The following is a 16,100-nucleotide window of genomic DNA, read 5'->3' on the forward strand; positions in this document are numbered from 1 at the left end:
GGCAAACTTTCGAGGTCATAAACAAACTCCTGACAAAAGAATTCACAGGAAAATGAATGATAAGACTTAAGGTAAATGATCTGATGCCATGTAAGGCATAGCTCAGTCCTGCATTAACAGTGTAGGGAGGTAATAATGATAATATTCCCTTTTATACATATAAAGCACTTGACATACTTGGGTGTTGCAATTTTATATTTCATAAAGCTTAATAAAATTTTCTTGCACTTGTAGACACTGAACTTGCTACACTAATTTCACTGTTATTTTACTATTGATGATAGTAAATGCTCTAAAGCGATGGAAATAAGGAGTGAAAAACTTACTGACTGCATAATTCTGTCTGCACTGTTTGATGAACAGCCCATAGCTTTGAGAATGATGAGTGTGAGTTGTTCATGAGAAACATTCCTGTCCACTTCAATTGCCATTGGCTGACCAAACCTAAGACAGGACATCAATTTAAATCAGGCGGGTGTTTCATAAAGCTGTTCGTAAGATAAGAACGACTTTAAGAACGATTGGTGATCCTTTCTTTTGGTAAATGGTATACACCATTGGCGATGGTTTAGCACGTAAGAAAGGATCACCAGTCGTTCTTAAAGTCGCTCTTAACTTACGAACAGCTTTATGAAACGGCCCCCAGGTGTAGGGTAAGAAAAACTTGAGTGGGTTTTTTTTTGCAATTGCAATGGGGTCGGATTCTACAGCACAGTAAATCTATTGAAAATGCCTGTCAAATCTCAATGAACAGCTGAGAGGTCTTTGTCGAAAAATGGTGAACCGGGACAACTGATCGTCGTCAAATTCTGAGCTGATGAAAAATTGCAAATATGTCTTTCATTCAGAGTCGCGGACGACACAGCTGTTTTGATTCACTGACTTTCGACAAAGACTGCTTAATGGTAATGAAGGTCTTTTGACAATAGATTCTCTATGTTCCAGAAAGCATCTGCATAGTGGCTGTAAAACTCCCTAATATCAAGACTCTGTATAGATACTTGCGCTTGCTTGTTTTAGTTGCTATTAAACAACTCTTTCTGTACAAGTTCCCTGGATGAAGAATGGTAAGATGGCTGGTCATAGTTTGGATCAATTTGATAAATCATAAATTTTTGCAGGACTCGGGATCTATCACAGAACTTTTTTTTTTCATAGATCTTTAATTTTTTTTGGCCAAAACTTCACAAAACAGAAATAATAATTTTACATAAAAAAACAAGGAAGAAAACAGACAAACAAATAAAGCAGGTGCACATATATACCTTCTCTAAAAACTTGTTCAATGAATTGAATGATTATGAAACTTTTGAATTTTATGCTGCCCAATATCAATGAGCAATTTAAAATTTTCAACTTCCTTTCAAATTTAAATAATTATTTGATCTGAAATATAATTGTCCACCTTTCAATCAATTAGAGTTTTGGTCTGAAATAAAAATTGAAAATGATTTACAGTTACACGCAACTATTTTTTTTTGTCAGTTGCACTAATGACCTACCTTTTCTAGGTCTACGGTTGAACCCGTAACACATTCAATGAAAATGACCCTGATCGGAGCCTGTATCACGAAGAGTTACAAATATGACAACTTTGACGTTATGGTAACTACCATGGTAATATGAATCAGCAGCATATCACTGTCAAGGTCTCTAGGATGGTATTAAATAATGGCAAAGTTACCTTGAAAGTCTTTAATAATGAAATGGGCCACTGGGAAAAAATAGGGGAAAACCAGTACCTTGTTGCATAAAAGTTACTAGTATAATAACTGCCATGGTAAAAACGCTAATCAGCCAATCAGAATCAAGGATTTCAGGGTAGTTACCATTGGGTAGCAAAGTTACTATACTGGTAACTTTTACGCAATGGAGCCCAGATATATTATAAGAACATGTAAGTAAGCAGTCAAGATTGAGTTCTAAAGAATTAATCAAAATTATATTACATTTCGATGGCTTTACCTCTTTCCTGTTCTTCCCGTGCCTTGTTGGTTGATGATCACCATGGTGATGACCTCTACGGGTCGATTGCAATGGACATGGAGGTAGGGTTTGACCTGACTATTCTGGAGCATGCTGTGTGGATTGTGCGGGGTTTCTACGGCGTAGATACTGTCCCCGTCGTGGATGTCACTCAGAGGTTGCGAATCGCCAAACGATCGGTAGAAACCATCAAAATATACCTCAGTCAAAACGATCTGAAAGATAGAAAAAAAAGTGAGAAAATGACCCATCTATTGTGGAGTGCTGTGGCCGAATGGATTCGTCTCCTGATATTGAAAAACCGGTAGATGATTGTCCATTTGAATCCCTGATATGGCATAATATCCCTCAGCAATAAATTGATCCACAAAGTGCTATCTCAACCCAGGTGAGGTATAAGAGTACTGGCTGGAATTAATTCCTCAAGATGCTGTGAGCACTGAAATCTTAGACGTGGTAATATAGGAGTGCCTTGAGCATCTAACAAGGTGGATATATTCACTTTACAAATACCTTACGTTACTCTTTTTCTTATCTTTATCATTATTGTCATTTATATTGTTGTAAAAAATAATAAAAATTGTACATATATATTGCCCAATTTCTATACGTATATACTCAACTGCACATTACAATAATGTTATTATTACCCCGGCTATAGCGGCCTACAGGCGATATGGCATTCAAGGAATTTCTTCCGAGTTTTTATTTGCACCTGCAGCACAATGTGGGTAAATTTCTTGCTGAAGGTAAAAACATGCCATGCCTTGGAATCGAACCTACGTCCCTTAGATTGAAAGACGAGAGTCATAACCACTAGACCACGATGCCCTCAAATGAATATGCATGCTTATTACTGATAAGTGTTATGAGCATCAGAACCTATCAGATACCAGTATTACCTGTTTATCCTATTATCCTCCAATTATCATATAGTTGGCGTTCCTACGAACAGTCATATCAGATTGTCTTGGGCCAAAATTATTGATTTTGAAATTTTCACAGAAAATGAATGTGAAGGTCTTAGCTTATAGCAAATTTTGAAACTGAATTTCTACCATTGCTTATGGGCAATTCCAAGCAAAAGTGGACATTTTCCAAAAATTCATATTGGCTCTATTTTAAATCTGGATCAAAATTTCCCATCAAAACTCACATGGGATTTCAGAAATATAAAAGGGGAACATAATTAGCCACAATTTTTTTCTTATGCATCTCCTTATAGGAGAATCCAAACCATACAAAAAATTCTATACATGGGACTACATATATTGTTTTTTACTTAATTTCAATTTAACAGAAATCTATTGCTTGTTTTGTAAAATTTTCTTTTGGATAATCTGAAGGTCATCATTTTACATATCAAAAGAAAATTTAAAACATAAGTTCATTTTACGTTGCCTGTGTGTGAATATTTCAGATGTCACTCCGTAACCGGCGCTAAGTAACCGGGTATGGGTTTATGTTTTAAGTTGTAATTAATGAAAAAAATGCACCAATTTTTTAATGTAATGCAGCATATTAAACCTAGAACAACATAGAATCCAATCAATAACTCAACATTGTGATATGTTTTCTTCTCAAATATGCATGTCCATTTTACGTCACTCCGTAACCATGTTTATGAATATTCATATCTCATTAATTCAGTGGATCAAATAACAAATGTTATTATTTTGAAAAGTGTGTTTCAGCAACTACTGTCAGGTACCATTTCTTTGCAAATAACTATTTAGATATGTGTGATATCTTTGTTTGAATGCTAAAAACTTATTTCTGAATGTCACTCCGTAACCGTGGAACCGCCCTTATAGCAAATTTCTATATTGAATTTCTATAACGAACATGGAAGTTCTAGCTTAAAGCAAATTTCTATATTGTATCTTTTTCAAGCTTCCAAGATATGAAAATATTTCCAATGCATGGACAGATAAATCTTGTATGAAGAATTATGTGCTTCTTGCATTGAAAATGACTTCTCATATACTAATCCACATTCAGCTATTAACATTGAATTTGCAGGTACGAGAGTGAATTTTAACATTTCAGGAGCAGCTGGCCTCATAAGACCAAGTAAAACTTAAACAGTAATTCCTCAAAGCATAAACTGATTTTTTATGCACTTCATTACAATTTGAAATGGTGCAATCATAGAGCTATAGCTCTATGGTGCAATACTGCACTCCAATCCAAACAACATGAAATGCTACAAGTCTTTTTAAGACTGTAAATGCCCTTGCAAATTACATGTACCTGCACAAGAGTTGTCACTCAAACACTGTACTTAGCAGCCCTGAAACCTGGGCTGAAATTGGCTATTTACATTTCTTGAATGAGCACACTGCCCTAGCCTTGGACATGAAGGTCTTCATCATAAGCTACTTCTATTTCCATTTATATTACATTTGGCTTCTGCTGATAAAAGATATCCAATAGTATATGGAGTGTGGGTATCGTGTTCAAGCCCAAGGCAACAGAATAGACGAGCGCGATAAATGAACAGCATTTGTTATTACATTTAAGGGAATATTCAAATGATGTCAAATTTATATATCATTACAATTTCTTTCCCCCTTTTTTAAAAGCTATAATCTTGCAATGACCTTTTATGAGCAGTGTGTTTATCTGTTAATTCATAAAATTGAGGAACTATATAAAGCAGAATTGTGTATCTTTCAAAAAAGAATAGCCATTAAGATGGTACACATGAAAATATCATCATCAATTTACTTCTTATCTTTTCTTTCTCCCAAGGATGAGAAATTGTAGCATATTAAGATGCAAAGATCGAAATGAAAATGACATCAGAATTATTTTATGTACATCCTTGCTTGTGTTCTTCATCAGTATGTTACACAAAACCTTAAGAAAGAATAGTCATTGACTTACTGTATGAACAGCAAACTAAGTTTGTGTGAACTTTCTTATAAATAAGTAAACACTCAGAGGGCCTTGGTAGCTCTCTAAGCAGCAATTTGGGCATCAAAGTTTAATGATAACAGAGAAATAGAACAAAAGAAGACCCGAAACGTGTCTTGATGAAGTGACCCTTGTATCAAGTGACAAAGTAACCCTTAGAGGAGTGTTATTCAAAGTTCTTTGGTTTAGGAAGTCAACAGCTGATTTGAAGAACTTTGTATTTATAAGTATAACATAGCAATGCAGTGCTCGTGATCAAAATAAGAAACAAACGGCAGAAAAAGGTAAATCACACATAATACCATATATGGCAAGTTCCCCTGAGTCTGCGCAGTCCCCCTTGTCTGCGCATACGCGTACATGTATCTGCACGATTCTAGATAATACACAACGAACACAAACTTTACACATGCAATACATAGACAGATATTCATTTTTTAAAATTTGACTCAAAATGGTGGAGAAATAATGAATTTTGAGCATTTCATGTGACGGCCTCAAAATGCAGCCTTTTCATCAAAATCCCTGAATAGCATGCAAAGTGAAAGGGTGCGCAGACAAGGTGCAACATTTTTTGTTCAATCTGAAAATGGACGCCCGAGGTTTTTTCCAAGAAAATCATATGTTTCTTTCAAATTTTTATGAGATATATGATACACTTACTCATAATGATATAAGGAACATTATCAACTGAAAGATTTTGTGAAATAAAAAGAAATTCATGTTAAATCTTAACTCAAATCGTTAGGTGCTCAGACTTGGGACCACCATCATAAGTAGAATGATTTTTACATTTCAGTGTGGAGTACATTCTTTTGTCATGAGAAATAACAGCTTTTACATACACAAATTACAAATTAATTTTCAAAGTTGTAATATTCATAGTAGATATCAATTTGGGTGTTGTAGAGTGATATGAAGAGATGCTGGTAAAGCCAGGATATGTTTTTTTTTACTATAAAGACATCTTTTTTTTAAAGGAAAACAAAACCTTTGGAACAAGATAGCTTGTGTGAAAACAGAAAAATCAAAGAAACAGATCAACAAAAGTTCGAAAGAAATCAGACAAATAATGAGAAAGTTATGAGCATTTGAATATTGCGATCATTAAAGCTATGGAGATTCTTCTATTGGCAATGCAACAAAGATGTGTGATGTCACTTGTGAACAACTCTCCTAGTACTTTTGTATATATTTCACTTTAATAGATTGCCTCTTTTATCATATCTATCAGTAGACTGTGTATTCATTCTATAGGAGGGCATGTAATACAAATTTTCAAAGAATAAATTATGGATAAAGAGTTTTTACCACCATAAGAAAGAGCGAAAAGAAACAGTTGAGGGTATTTTATAGTCCACCAAAGGGAAAGTTGTTCACATATGACATCACACATCTTTATTGCATTGCCAATGGGGGGATCTCCATAGCAATAATTATCGCAATATTCAAATGCTCATAATTTTCTCATTATTTGTCTTATTTTTCTGTTCCCACACAAGTCCACATTTTCTAAAGGTTTCATTCCCCTTTAAGTATTCATTGTTAGTTGACATGAAAGATCGTGCCTGAAAGAAACTTTTTTTTTAAGATGAAGTATAAAATCTGAAATGCAAGAGAAGTTGTACTTAAAGTAAAGCAAAATGTGAATCCCAAATAATTAACTTTATCATTTTTGGTACGAAATAATTCATAAGTGCAGGTGGGGAAAAAAAATGTCAAGATCCATTTTTATAGGCCTATATAGTTTTCTTGGCAGACACCAAAAAAGAGGAGAACACATTTAGATGGGCAACGTCAGATTCTGACATGCCACTTTAATGGAATTGAATAGTTTTCAAATATTGAACAAATAAACTGTAATGATATTAAGATGACCTTTACTATGAAATTGATGGCTTCACATTATTTTCAATATTAATGAAAGCCATTGGGTGGGTGTTGACCCCCCCTCCCCCGCACTACTCCTGGGGTTTTACTTTAATGATCTAAGCAGCACTAATAGATTGGTTAGGCCCTCTTTCTAGGGGCAATCTATGATATTTTTCTTAAAATGAGAGAAGCATGGAAGCTGGAAGCAAATCATAATTGAAGCTAATTGGATTTAGTACAAAGCACAATGTTGCCTTCCATTACAGAGTATTTATAGAAGCTTTCTTATTTCTTCAATATTTTCTGAGCAATTACCTTTCAAAACTGCTGATCCTGTAACTATGGGCTACCCTATTCACTGCCTCAAGAGCAATTACATTTTATATTCACAATTTTTCTTTCTATAATTACATTGTACTTGGAGGAAACAAAAACCCATACTCTGTAAATGCAAAGAAGCTAATGTGGTCCCTAATCACTCTCGTCTCAGAGTCAGATGAGGGACCAGTCGTGATGGAGTGAGATTTTGGTCTTTCAAGAGTGAGTTTTCACCTTTTGCATGTAACAAATTAAAGTTGAATATAGCTAAATGCGAATTTGTTCTTATTGGTACCCGAAATCTTATACACAAAGTTGATAATGATATAACTGTATCCTTGAATGGCGAATTGCTAAAAAGAGTTACTAAAACAAAATATCTTGGAGTTGTAATAGATGAATTCCTAGATTGGGGAGCTCATATCAGTCATATGAAATCCAAGATTGCTAAATGTATGTATCTTTTGAAAAGAATTAGACCTTATATATCCCAAAATCATGCCCTAACTTTGTATAAAACTATTATACAATGTCATTTAGACTACTGTGATGGGGTCTGGAGTAATACGGGTAAAGGGTATATAGAACAACTAACTTTGTTACAAAAACGAGCTCTTAAATTATTATTGATGGTATCCAGAAGGTATCCAACAGATGAGAAAGATAATGCTAATTCACAAAATTTTGTATGGAGCTGTTCCAGAATATATAAGTAGACGATTTAACTATCAAATATATTACTATAGAACCCGCAAATCGGATTATAGTCTTTGCATCCCCAAAGTAAAAACAAATTATGGGAAAAGGCGATTAGAATATAGAGGTGCAATTGCCTGGAATAATCTTACAAATGACTTGAAAGGAATAAGGTCCACCTTCAGCTTCAGATCACAACTAAGACTCCATTTAAATGAAGCTACCATTACGAATGTGCTTTGATTAAAGCTTTAATCAGACATATTGATTGAGATTTATATAATGATTTCACTTGGGAAGGGCGGGGAAACACAAGGGGGAATAAGGAATACCGATATGTATATTTTTAGTTGTATACCTAAGTCCAAGAAAACTGAATTTTGATAATTCATATTCAACTTGCACTCTGTAATGTTAATCTATCCACTATAGTTGTTTGTATCTGTGTATTATTGTTATTTTTTAATGAATTACTTTGTTTGCTTAAAAAACTATGATCATTTTGTGTATTGAATATTGTATATTGTATCACGGCCCCTTTGTAAAACAGCTATGCTGAATGGGCTTTTAACCGTGGTGAAATAAATAAATGAAATGAAATGAAATGAAAGTAAAAAACAGATGCACACTTCCACTTGTCCTGATGAAGTGAGATTCCGTCTTTCAAGAGTGAATTTTTACCTCTTTTGGAGTGAAAGTAAAAAACAGATGCACACTTTCACTCCAAAAGAGGTAAAAATTCACTCTTGAAAGACGGAATCTTACTTCATCAGGACTGGTACCTCATCTCCTCTCTAAAGAGGAGCGTGATTTACAGAGTAACACAAACTTAAATGGCATGAATGTGCAAATCTATTATAAGGCGTATTAATTTATTTATTAAACATTATCTGCAACATACTCACTGATTGCATAATAAAACAGTATTTGCCATCAGTACCTTTTTTTAAACAAACATTCCACAAATTAAAGGCAACATTCCACAATCACTTTTGAATAGAATCAGCTCAACTTGTCAACTGCTATTAAAACAGACAATGTTTCCTTAATACAAAGTATGCAATGATTTGATCAAGTAGTCTTATTGTTCTTATCCACTAAAACAGTGCTTCTCAACCTTTGACTCTCAGATTTTTTTTCAAGGCCCATCTACCAAAATTTTAAGAAAACATCCATTTTGATGAGAAACTGTTTCGTGAAATTTGAACACAAAGCTCTGAAGCACATCCGAAACCAACAGTTTGAGAACTAATCTGCATTTGTAAATGTCCGGTAAACACAATGTGCATGCACATGAGGTTCACATTAAAGTTAGCTTGAAACCGTCATAGTGTGCATGTGCAATTGTGCATGCTTTGCAACATGCATGATACATAAGCGTAGACTGATCAGACATACAATTTTGGACAGGTCTGTGAAATATACCATAGTTTTTTTTTCTATTTTTCTGCCTCTGCAGCTTCTCGCAGCCCTCCTAAGAGAGCTTTGCGGCCCACCGTTTGAGAAGCGCTGCACTAAAATAATTATTTTATAACTTATTTTGCGCTTTGCTAATATAATATCCAATACCAAAATATATTGCAATTTAAGCAAACATATTACAGTAAGCATCTAGGCACTGATTTTTTTCTTATAAGGTGCCATAATTCTCATACATGTATATACAATAGTTATCACATTTATTTTAAACAATGGTCAGTAGGATTTTTCATTTATTGTATGAAAGGAAATACGTGCCAAGACTATCATTAAGCACAAGGGTCTATAGCTGGCACCATGTGATCATGTTCCTTGGATGAGAGTTCCGCTTTAAAGAAATTATGGCATCTCGATTGCACGAACATTGCTGTCTGCAAAATGTCTGGACTGCACTCAAGGTAATATTGCTTTCTCTAGATGGCAACAATTCATCAAATGAGGAATGCCTGATTAATAAGAGTTCCAATTTAAACTAGGTTAATTTCATCTATGATCATCACTAAGAAGATTGTCACTTACTTTTTTTTGTTAGGTGTTATAAGCTCCTGAAATCCTTGCATCTGATTGGCTCAGAGCATATTCAGCAGTAAAAAAACTAATGACACTCTGTTCATGAAGCAATATTAAAGGTATTGTTTAACTTTGTGAGCAGCCGATTAAAAAAATTCTCAAACCAAGATGAAACGTGTGTACAAGTGCATGTATTAGAACTAATAAACCCTGAAAACAACCATTATTGAGAATGAAAAGCTAAAACTACAAGGCAAACCCCGATTTTGTAAATAGGCGTCTTATAGACGCCTAAATAGTACACATAAGTGTATGGGATGAAATTTTTGAAGCACTAAATAATTATTTTCGAACGCAATTTTTTCTGGGCTTCATTTTTGTAACATATCACAGACACAGGTGACAAGTGTGACCTTCTAGCTCAGATTTTTTTAAAGTCAAACCAATGTTAACCAATCACTTTAAGGCATATCGTTCGCTTTTACACATATACAATAAACAGTACGATAAGAAGAGAAGCACACAATTTCTACCGTACATATTCATTAAAAAAAAGTCGTATCATTATTATTAAATGGACATCGCATTAGACTAGTTCTCAGATAATTTTGCTCAGAAAAAATTAGGTTAATCAGGAAAGATCCATACACAAAAAAATACACTTAGGATCTATATGAGCCCCATTTCCAAATTAAATAGGCCTACCATCTTAAAAATAGGCTATAGAGAAGATGGTTTCCAATTAGTCAGATATAAATATCCTTGCCACTATATACAATTCATTATATGACCCTGACCGTCTTATTACAATATTTAACGCTGTATCATACAGGGGCTGCGGAAGCGGGGGGACTGGGGGGGCTTCAGCCCCCCCACTTTTTTCCAAAACCATGAACAAAAACGTAAAAATTACCATATGATTGTGATTTTTTGCATGGTCAGCCCCCCCACTTTGAAAACCGTTCCGCGGCCCCTGTCATAAACTGTGAAGTTATAGGCATAGAATTTTTCTTGTGATTTATACCTCATCTAGGCTAATAGCCAAAAAAATATAATATCTACTAGAGAAATTCCATATCTGCAAGTATGAATATTTACAATAAAGTACATTTCAAGGCCAGAGCATGCACTGCTTTGCATGTTTTACTTTGGACAATGGACATTCTACTTCTTAAAATAATAATTCATAATATAATTCATTTAAATATCAGCATCTATCAGAAATATATTTCAAATCCTCATTTATGCTTTTCACATTGCATTTCCTTAACCCCATACTATCCTTAACCCCATACTATCTTTTTTTGGATTCACACTGTCTTTCTTAACCCCATACTATCTGCTCAGCCGGGATTAACGCCTTAACCCCGGACTATCCCACAGCTCATGAATATTGATGATTTTACCATTCAGAGCGTGATTAACGTGCAATTTCGACTTCTGTGATTGGCTATTGCTTAGCCCCATTTTTTCCTTAGCCCAGTTTCGTTTCACACTGCATCTCTTAGCACTTCAATTGTGGTGCTAGCACCACAATAAGCCGGCTAACCCTGCTTTTCTGCAGGGCCATATAGTACTGTATTTACCATGCTAGCCCACTTTGCTAAAACATAGGTTAAGGAAAAAAAGTATAGTGTGAAAAGCATAATTATGTACCTCACATGATGTGAAATCTCCTCAATTTTTTAGAAAAAAATAAAGAAGCACCTAAAATGTCCACTTTTAATACATGTCTTTTCCTATAGGAGACCTAGAATAAAAGGACATCAGACACTGTAATAAACAACTCAAGATAAGAAATCCACTTGTAAAATCTTTTAAAAACAAAAGGCTACAAAGTTTATCAACGAAAGAAGCTCTTCAAATATTGGCTGATGGGATTTCAAAATCATGAATTCAATTCTGAGTTTTTTTCAGAATGACCTTTGTACTACGTGTCATCCTGCATGTACTAAAGTGCCACGCATCATTATAAGTCCAGTCGTATCTATCTGAAAATCAGGTAAAAGTATAACAGAAGCCAAAAATATAGCCACCTGAGTAATTAAAAAAAAACATAAAAGAAATATACATGCCAAATAAATATCATAAAATATGTGTAAATGATGGGAAAATAAAATGGACAATGTAAGCATGTGTCGGATCTTTTTCCACATGTACTGTCTCACTTACCGTATGCTTAATATCTGTGTTGGTTATTATTTCTTCTGCTAGGATATCATGATGCCATCACCTGGTGCTTAATTTGTTTAAATATATTTTATAGACAAGGTTACTTTTTCTGTAAGGCTCATATCTTGTATATCACAGCACAAAAGGAGAAGTTAAAACAGGGTATGAAAAATAACCAAAGCCAATAAGAGGGTCATCCAACACTGTTAGAAAATTTATCCTTAAAATAAAAGGAGTTCCTGCAGCAGAGTCTCGAGAACATCTGTAATCTTACCAGATTGCTTAATCTTACATTATATCATGTAAAATTACAGGAAATTGGTATTTGGTGTATGGAACCTTACAAATTTCCTTAAATAAAACACCATTTCCCCTTTTTAAACAGACCTGTTCTGTTAAATTGTAGAAAAATTCCTGTTTTATGAATTTACAGAATGATTCTGTTATTGCTTTCTGCAAAATCTTGTTTTTTTTTAACAGTGTAGGTCTTTTGATAGCCCTGGGGAGCATTTCATCAACATTTTTCCGTCTGACAAGTTGTCAGATCTGACAACTTTTCTTTGATTTGAATGGCTGAGAAGAACAGCTTCTATGGTAACTGTTTGGACTTAAAACATGACTTATTGGATAGAACATCTGACTTGTCCTTTCGAGAAATGCTCCCCTGGGTTACTTAAGCCCTCTTTCACAGCGATAAAGTTTGGGTAAATATAAAGTGAACTAGATTTTATGTAAATCTAAACTGTAATGTTGATTGATATACATACAGGACCACATCAGTCATTTTACTCCAATGTTAATTTTTTAGTGTCAATTCAACACCTACTAGTGTACATGTACACCATAATGGTAGGCACTTTTACTTTGTGGTATTTAATCTTTAGGGTGTGATTTTAACACCCCAGAGTGTGGTCAAGTTGATTAGAGACACCAACTGACTAAACACCCGAGTTACTACAGTGTCAATTTCATATCTACTCTAGATAGTAAACTCAAATTTCATCAAACACCAAAACTCTTTTTAATGTGTGCTTTCCAAACAAAATAAAGAAATAAGCTTTAAGCATATCTTTTATATTTTTTTAAATAAATCTTTTAAACTTCCCATGAGAGGATCATCCCCTCATTAACTAAAAAATACACCAAAGGGTTTGAACTTAACACTAAAAAGTGTTGAAATAAGAAAGAAAAAGTTATTTTATAATGACACCAATGGGTGGTGAACTAACATAGATAATTCACTACTGGTTTTAAACACTTGATGTGACTCAATTAACACTGATGATATAGTATTAATAATTCCAGTGCAGTGTACACTACAAAAACTGTGGTGTTACAGTTTACATACATGTAGAGGACCACACCAGTCATTTTGCATTGGCGTTCAATTGGTGGTGTTAGATTACCCTCCACAGCGGTATTACAACACCTAATGTTGTTATTCTATTAAACACCCTTTGGTGTAATTTGAAAACTCAAGGGTGTAATTTCAACACTTTTAAGTTGTGGTCATCTCAGGTCACTAACTGGTATCAGATTAACAACCCAAGTTGTTCTTAGACAGTATCTTTAGATGGTGGTATGGGTCTTAATGTAAGTTCCAGTGTATCGACACAAAAAAGGTGTATACATTGATTAATCACCGGTGTTCATTTAACACCAGCCCGGTATCTATATCAGAAAACACCAGAGAAGTGTTGACACAGCACCAGTTTAAAATCGAACCGATGTTGTTTAGCACTGACAGGTGTTGCTTATAAAATTCCTATCTGGAGTTAGCATAAAGCCACACTGATGCAGTTACAACATCTCTCTGATGTTTTATCATATAGATACCGGCATGGTGTTAAATTAACAGCAGCAATTTTGCAGTGTAGACTTAATAGAGAAGTACAAGTTTACATTCTCCCGCCTCTTAGTACACACAATTCAATTATGATGAGATCAGGTTTGCACCAGTTCAACAATTCCTGGGTTTCAATATGAAGATTGTTTGTACAAGAAACTGTACGACCATTATAAGTGACCAACGATTAATGTCAATAGTGTTGAGTTAATTATTGGTTCAAGGGTGGCGATGTGACAATTCAGAATTTAATTTGTGAGATAAACAATTCAACTTAACTTTTTCCGGGGGGAGGGGGTGGGGAGTACATAACATTTTTGGAGAAACTCAGAAGCAAGGGAGCGAAGCGACCGAGCTTGTCATTGGGCACATTGCTTTTTGTAAAATTAAACTGATGGATTTTGTGAACACTTCTGGGAAATTCTGAGAAAATTTTCTGTAAAAATGAAAGTTTTCAAAAAAATTATGGAGGCCAAATGCCCCCCTGGCTGTGTAGGGCCACATGTGGCTTGATATCCAAGGTAAAGACATTACATACCCAATATAATCATATCTCTACTACCTGTTAGTTGAAAGAAGAGACAGGATCGATTGTTTGAATTAATAACCACTCAGATGAAAAGAATTATTCAGGGGGGGGGGGGAGGTTCAGGGAGGGAGGGATCCAATGCTGCCAAACACCATTCTAATCTAAATCTGAATAATTTATCATGTAGTAGAACAATGTATTCATTCAATCAGGAAAAGTAAAAAGATTCAATGAATTAACATTGAATAAATGGCTGACTCCACCTCCAACTCAACAATTCACAACCTCTACATGTATGTATGATTCACCTCGTTGTACATTGTGTCTTGACAAAAAAATGCTAATGGCACTCTAAAAAAATTAATTAATAATTGTAAACTAGCATTTGTATTAACTACACAACTGGCTTCATTTTATGTGATATGATCTTTTGCATACAGAGATATGAGCCTTCTTTCAGCACTCGTCATAAAACTTTTCAAAGGTTTGAAGTAATTAGTTTGAAGTAAAGTTGTGTACTCAGGTTCAGCTAAAAGCATGACAATTTGGGAGAAGGGGGTGGGGGGGGGGGCTTCCTAACATCCATATAAAGGGGGAAGAATCTAATGTCCATTTTTCCTTGAAAGTACTTTGATTTAGTTGGAAACTACAACGAAGACCATTGGAATGTTCCCTTCTTTCTTAAGCCTGAAATCTGTTTGGGGGCATTTCTTCCTCCTTTATCTTCTCCTTTTCTACCTCTTTACCCCCACCATATATGCACCCCTCCCCCTCTCCATCCATAAAGAAATATTACTTCAAGAGCATGATATACATTTAGGATGAAATCCCCACACCACATAATGCGTTTCTTGCTGGTTTCTTTAAATATTAAAAAAACCTAAGAAAAAATCCTTTAAAAATTTTTTTTCTAATCTTTCTTTTATGTTTGATTTTAGTCTGTTAATGGTAAATTTTTATCACTTTCATGCTTGACAGAGAATATCTTCAGTTTAAAACATTGGCATCTGCACTCTTCAATACATGAACAAGGCCAAATAGTTCCATTTGTATTCATGCGATCAAAATGGTAATGGTGCCCGGGTACATTACTGCTTCAAGAAAATCATGTTCCATCCAAACTACGTCACAAGGCCCCGTAGTAGGGCAAACATCTTCCTTAAATAGCATGCCAGTGCTCATTCCTTCCTTGTGGCACATGGATTATTCTTCAATTACAGAAAGAGAAGAACTCGGGCAATTTCACACCCACCCTACCCCCAAAAAATAACTTAATTACGAGATCTTGATCATGTCTCAGACATGATCTCACACAATTTACGCATTCCCACCGACCCAGATCCGACAACACTTAAGTTCATGAGTTATAAGGCACCTTGTCAAAAGTCGGAGCAGGGTACCTTTCCCCGCAGGAATCCAGCAGACAGCTTTTGATTACAAATCATCATAGTAGCCAGAGACAAAATACTGCGACTGTACATGGGAAAGCTGCCATGAAAACACACATAGCATCCTTAAAGGTCAAGTCCACCTCAGAAAAATGGCGATTTGAATCAATAGAAAAAAAATCGGACAAGCATAATGCTGAAAATTTCATCAAAATCGGATGTAAAATAAGAAAGTTATGACATTTTAAAGTTTCGCTTATTTTCCACAAAACAGTAATATATGCACAACTCAGCAATATGCAAATGAGAGAGTCGATGATGTCCCTCACTATTTCTTCTATTTTTTTGTTATTTGAATCATTCAATATTTCATTTTTTTTACAGA

At 34.7% G+C, this 16,100-nt stretch overlaps 1 protein-coding gene across 1 annotated transcript in view; it reads right to left on the bottom strand.

The window, feature by feature from the left end:
• The window catches only part of LOC129270246 (ubiquitin carboxyl-terminal hydrolase 31-like), a 51,114-nt gene that overhangs the window by 20,393 nt on the left and 14,621 nt on the right, over positions 1–16,100 (bottom strand). The window contains exons 3-4 of the mRNA XM_064106036.1: positions 1,966–2,201; positions 327–444 (exon numbers count right to left, since the gene is read on the bottom strand). Coding sequence (XP_063962106.1) covers positions 327–444; positions 1,966–2,201 — 354 coding nt within the window. The remainder of the gene's footprint in view (positions 1–326; positions 445–1,965; positions 2,202–16,100) is intronic.

Source organism: Lytechinus pictus, chromosome 10 (genome assembly GCF_037042905.1).
Source record: "Lytechinus pictus isolate F3 Inbred chromosome 10, Lp3.0, whole genome shotgun sequence".
Taxonomy (NCBI): domain Eukaryota; kingdom Metazoa; phylum Echinodermata; class Echinoidea; order Temnopleuroida; family Toxopneustidae; genus Lytechinus; species Lytechinus pictus.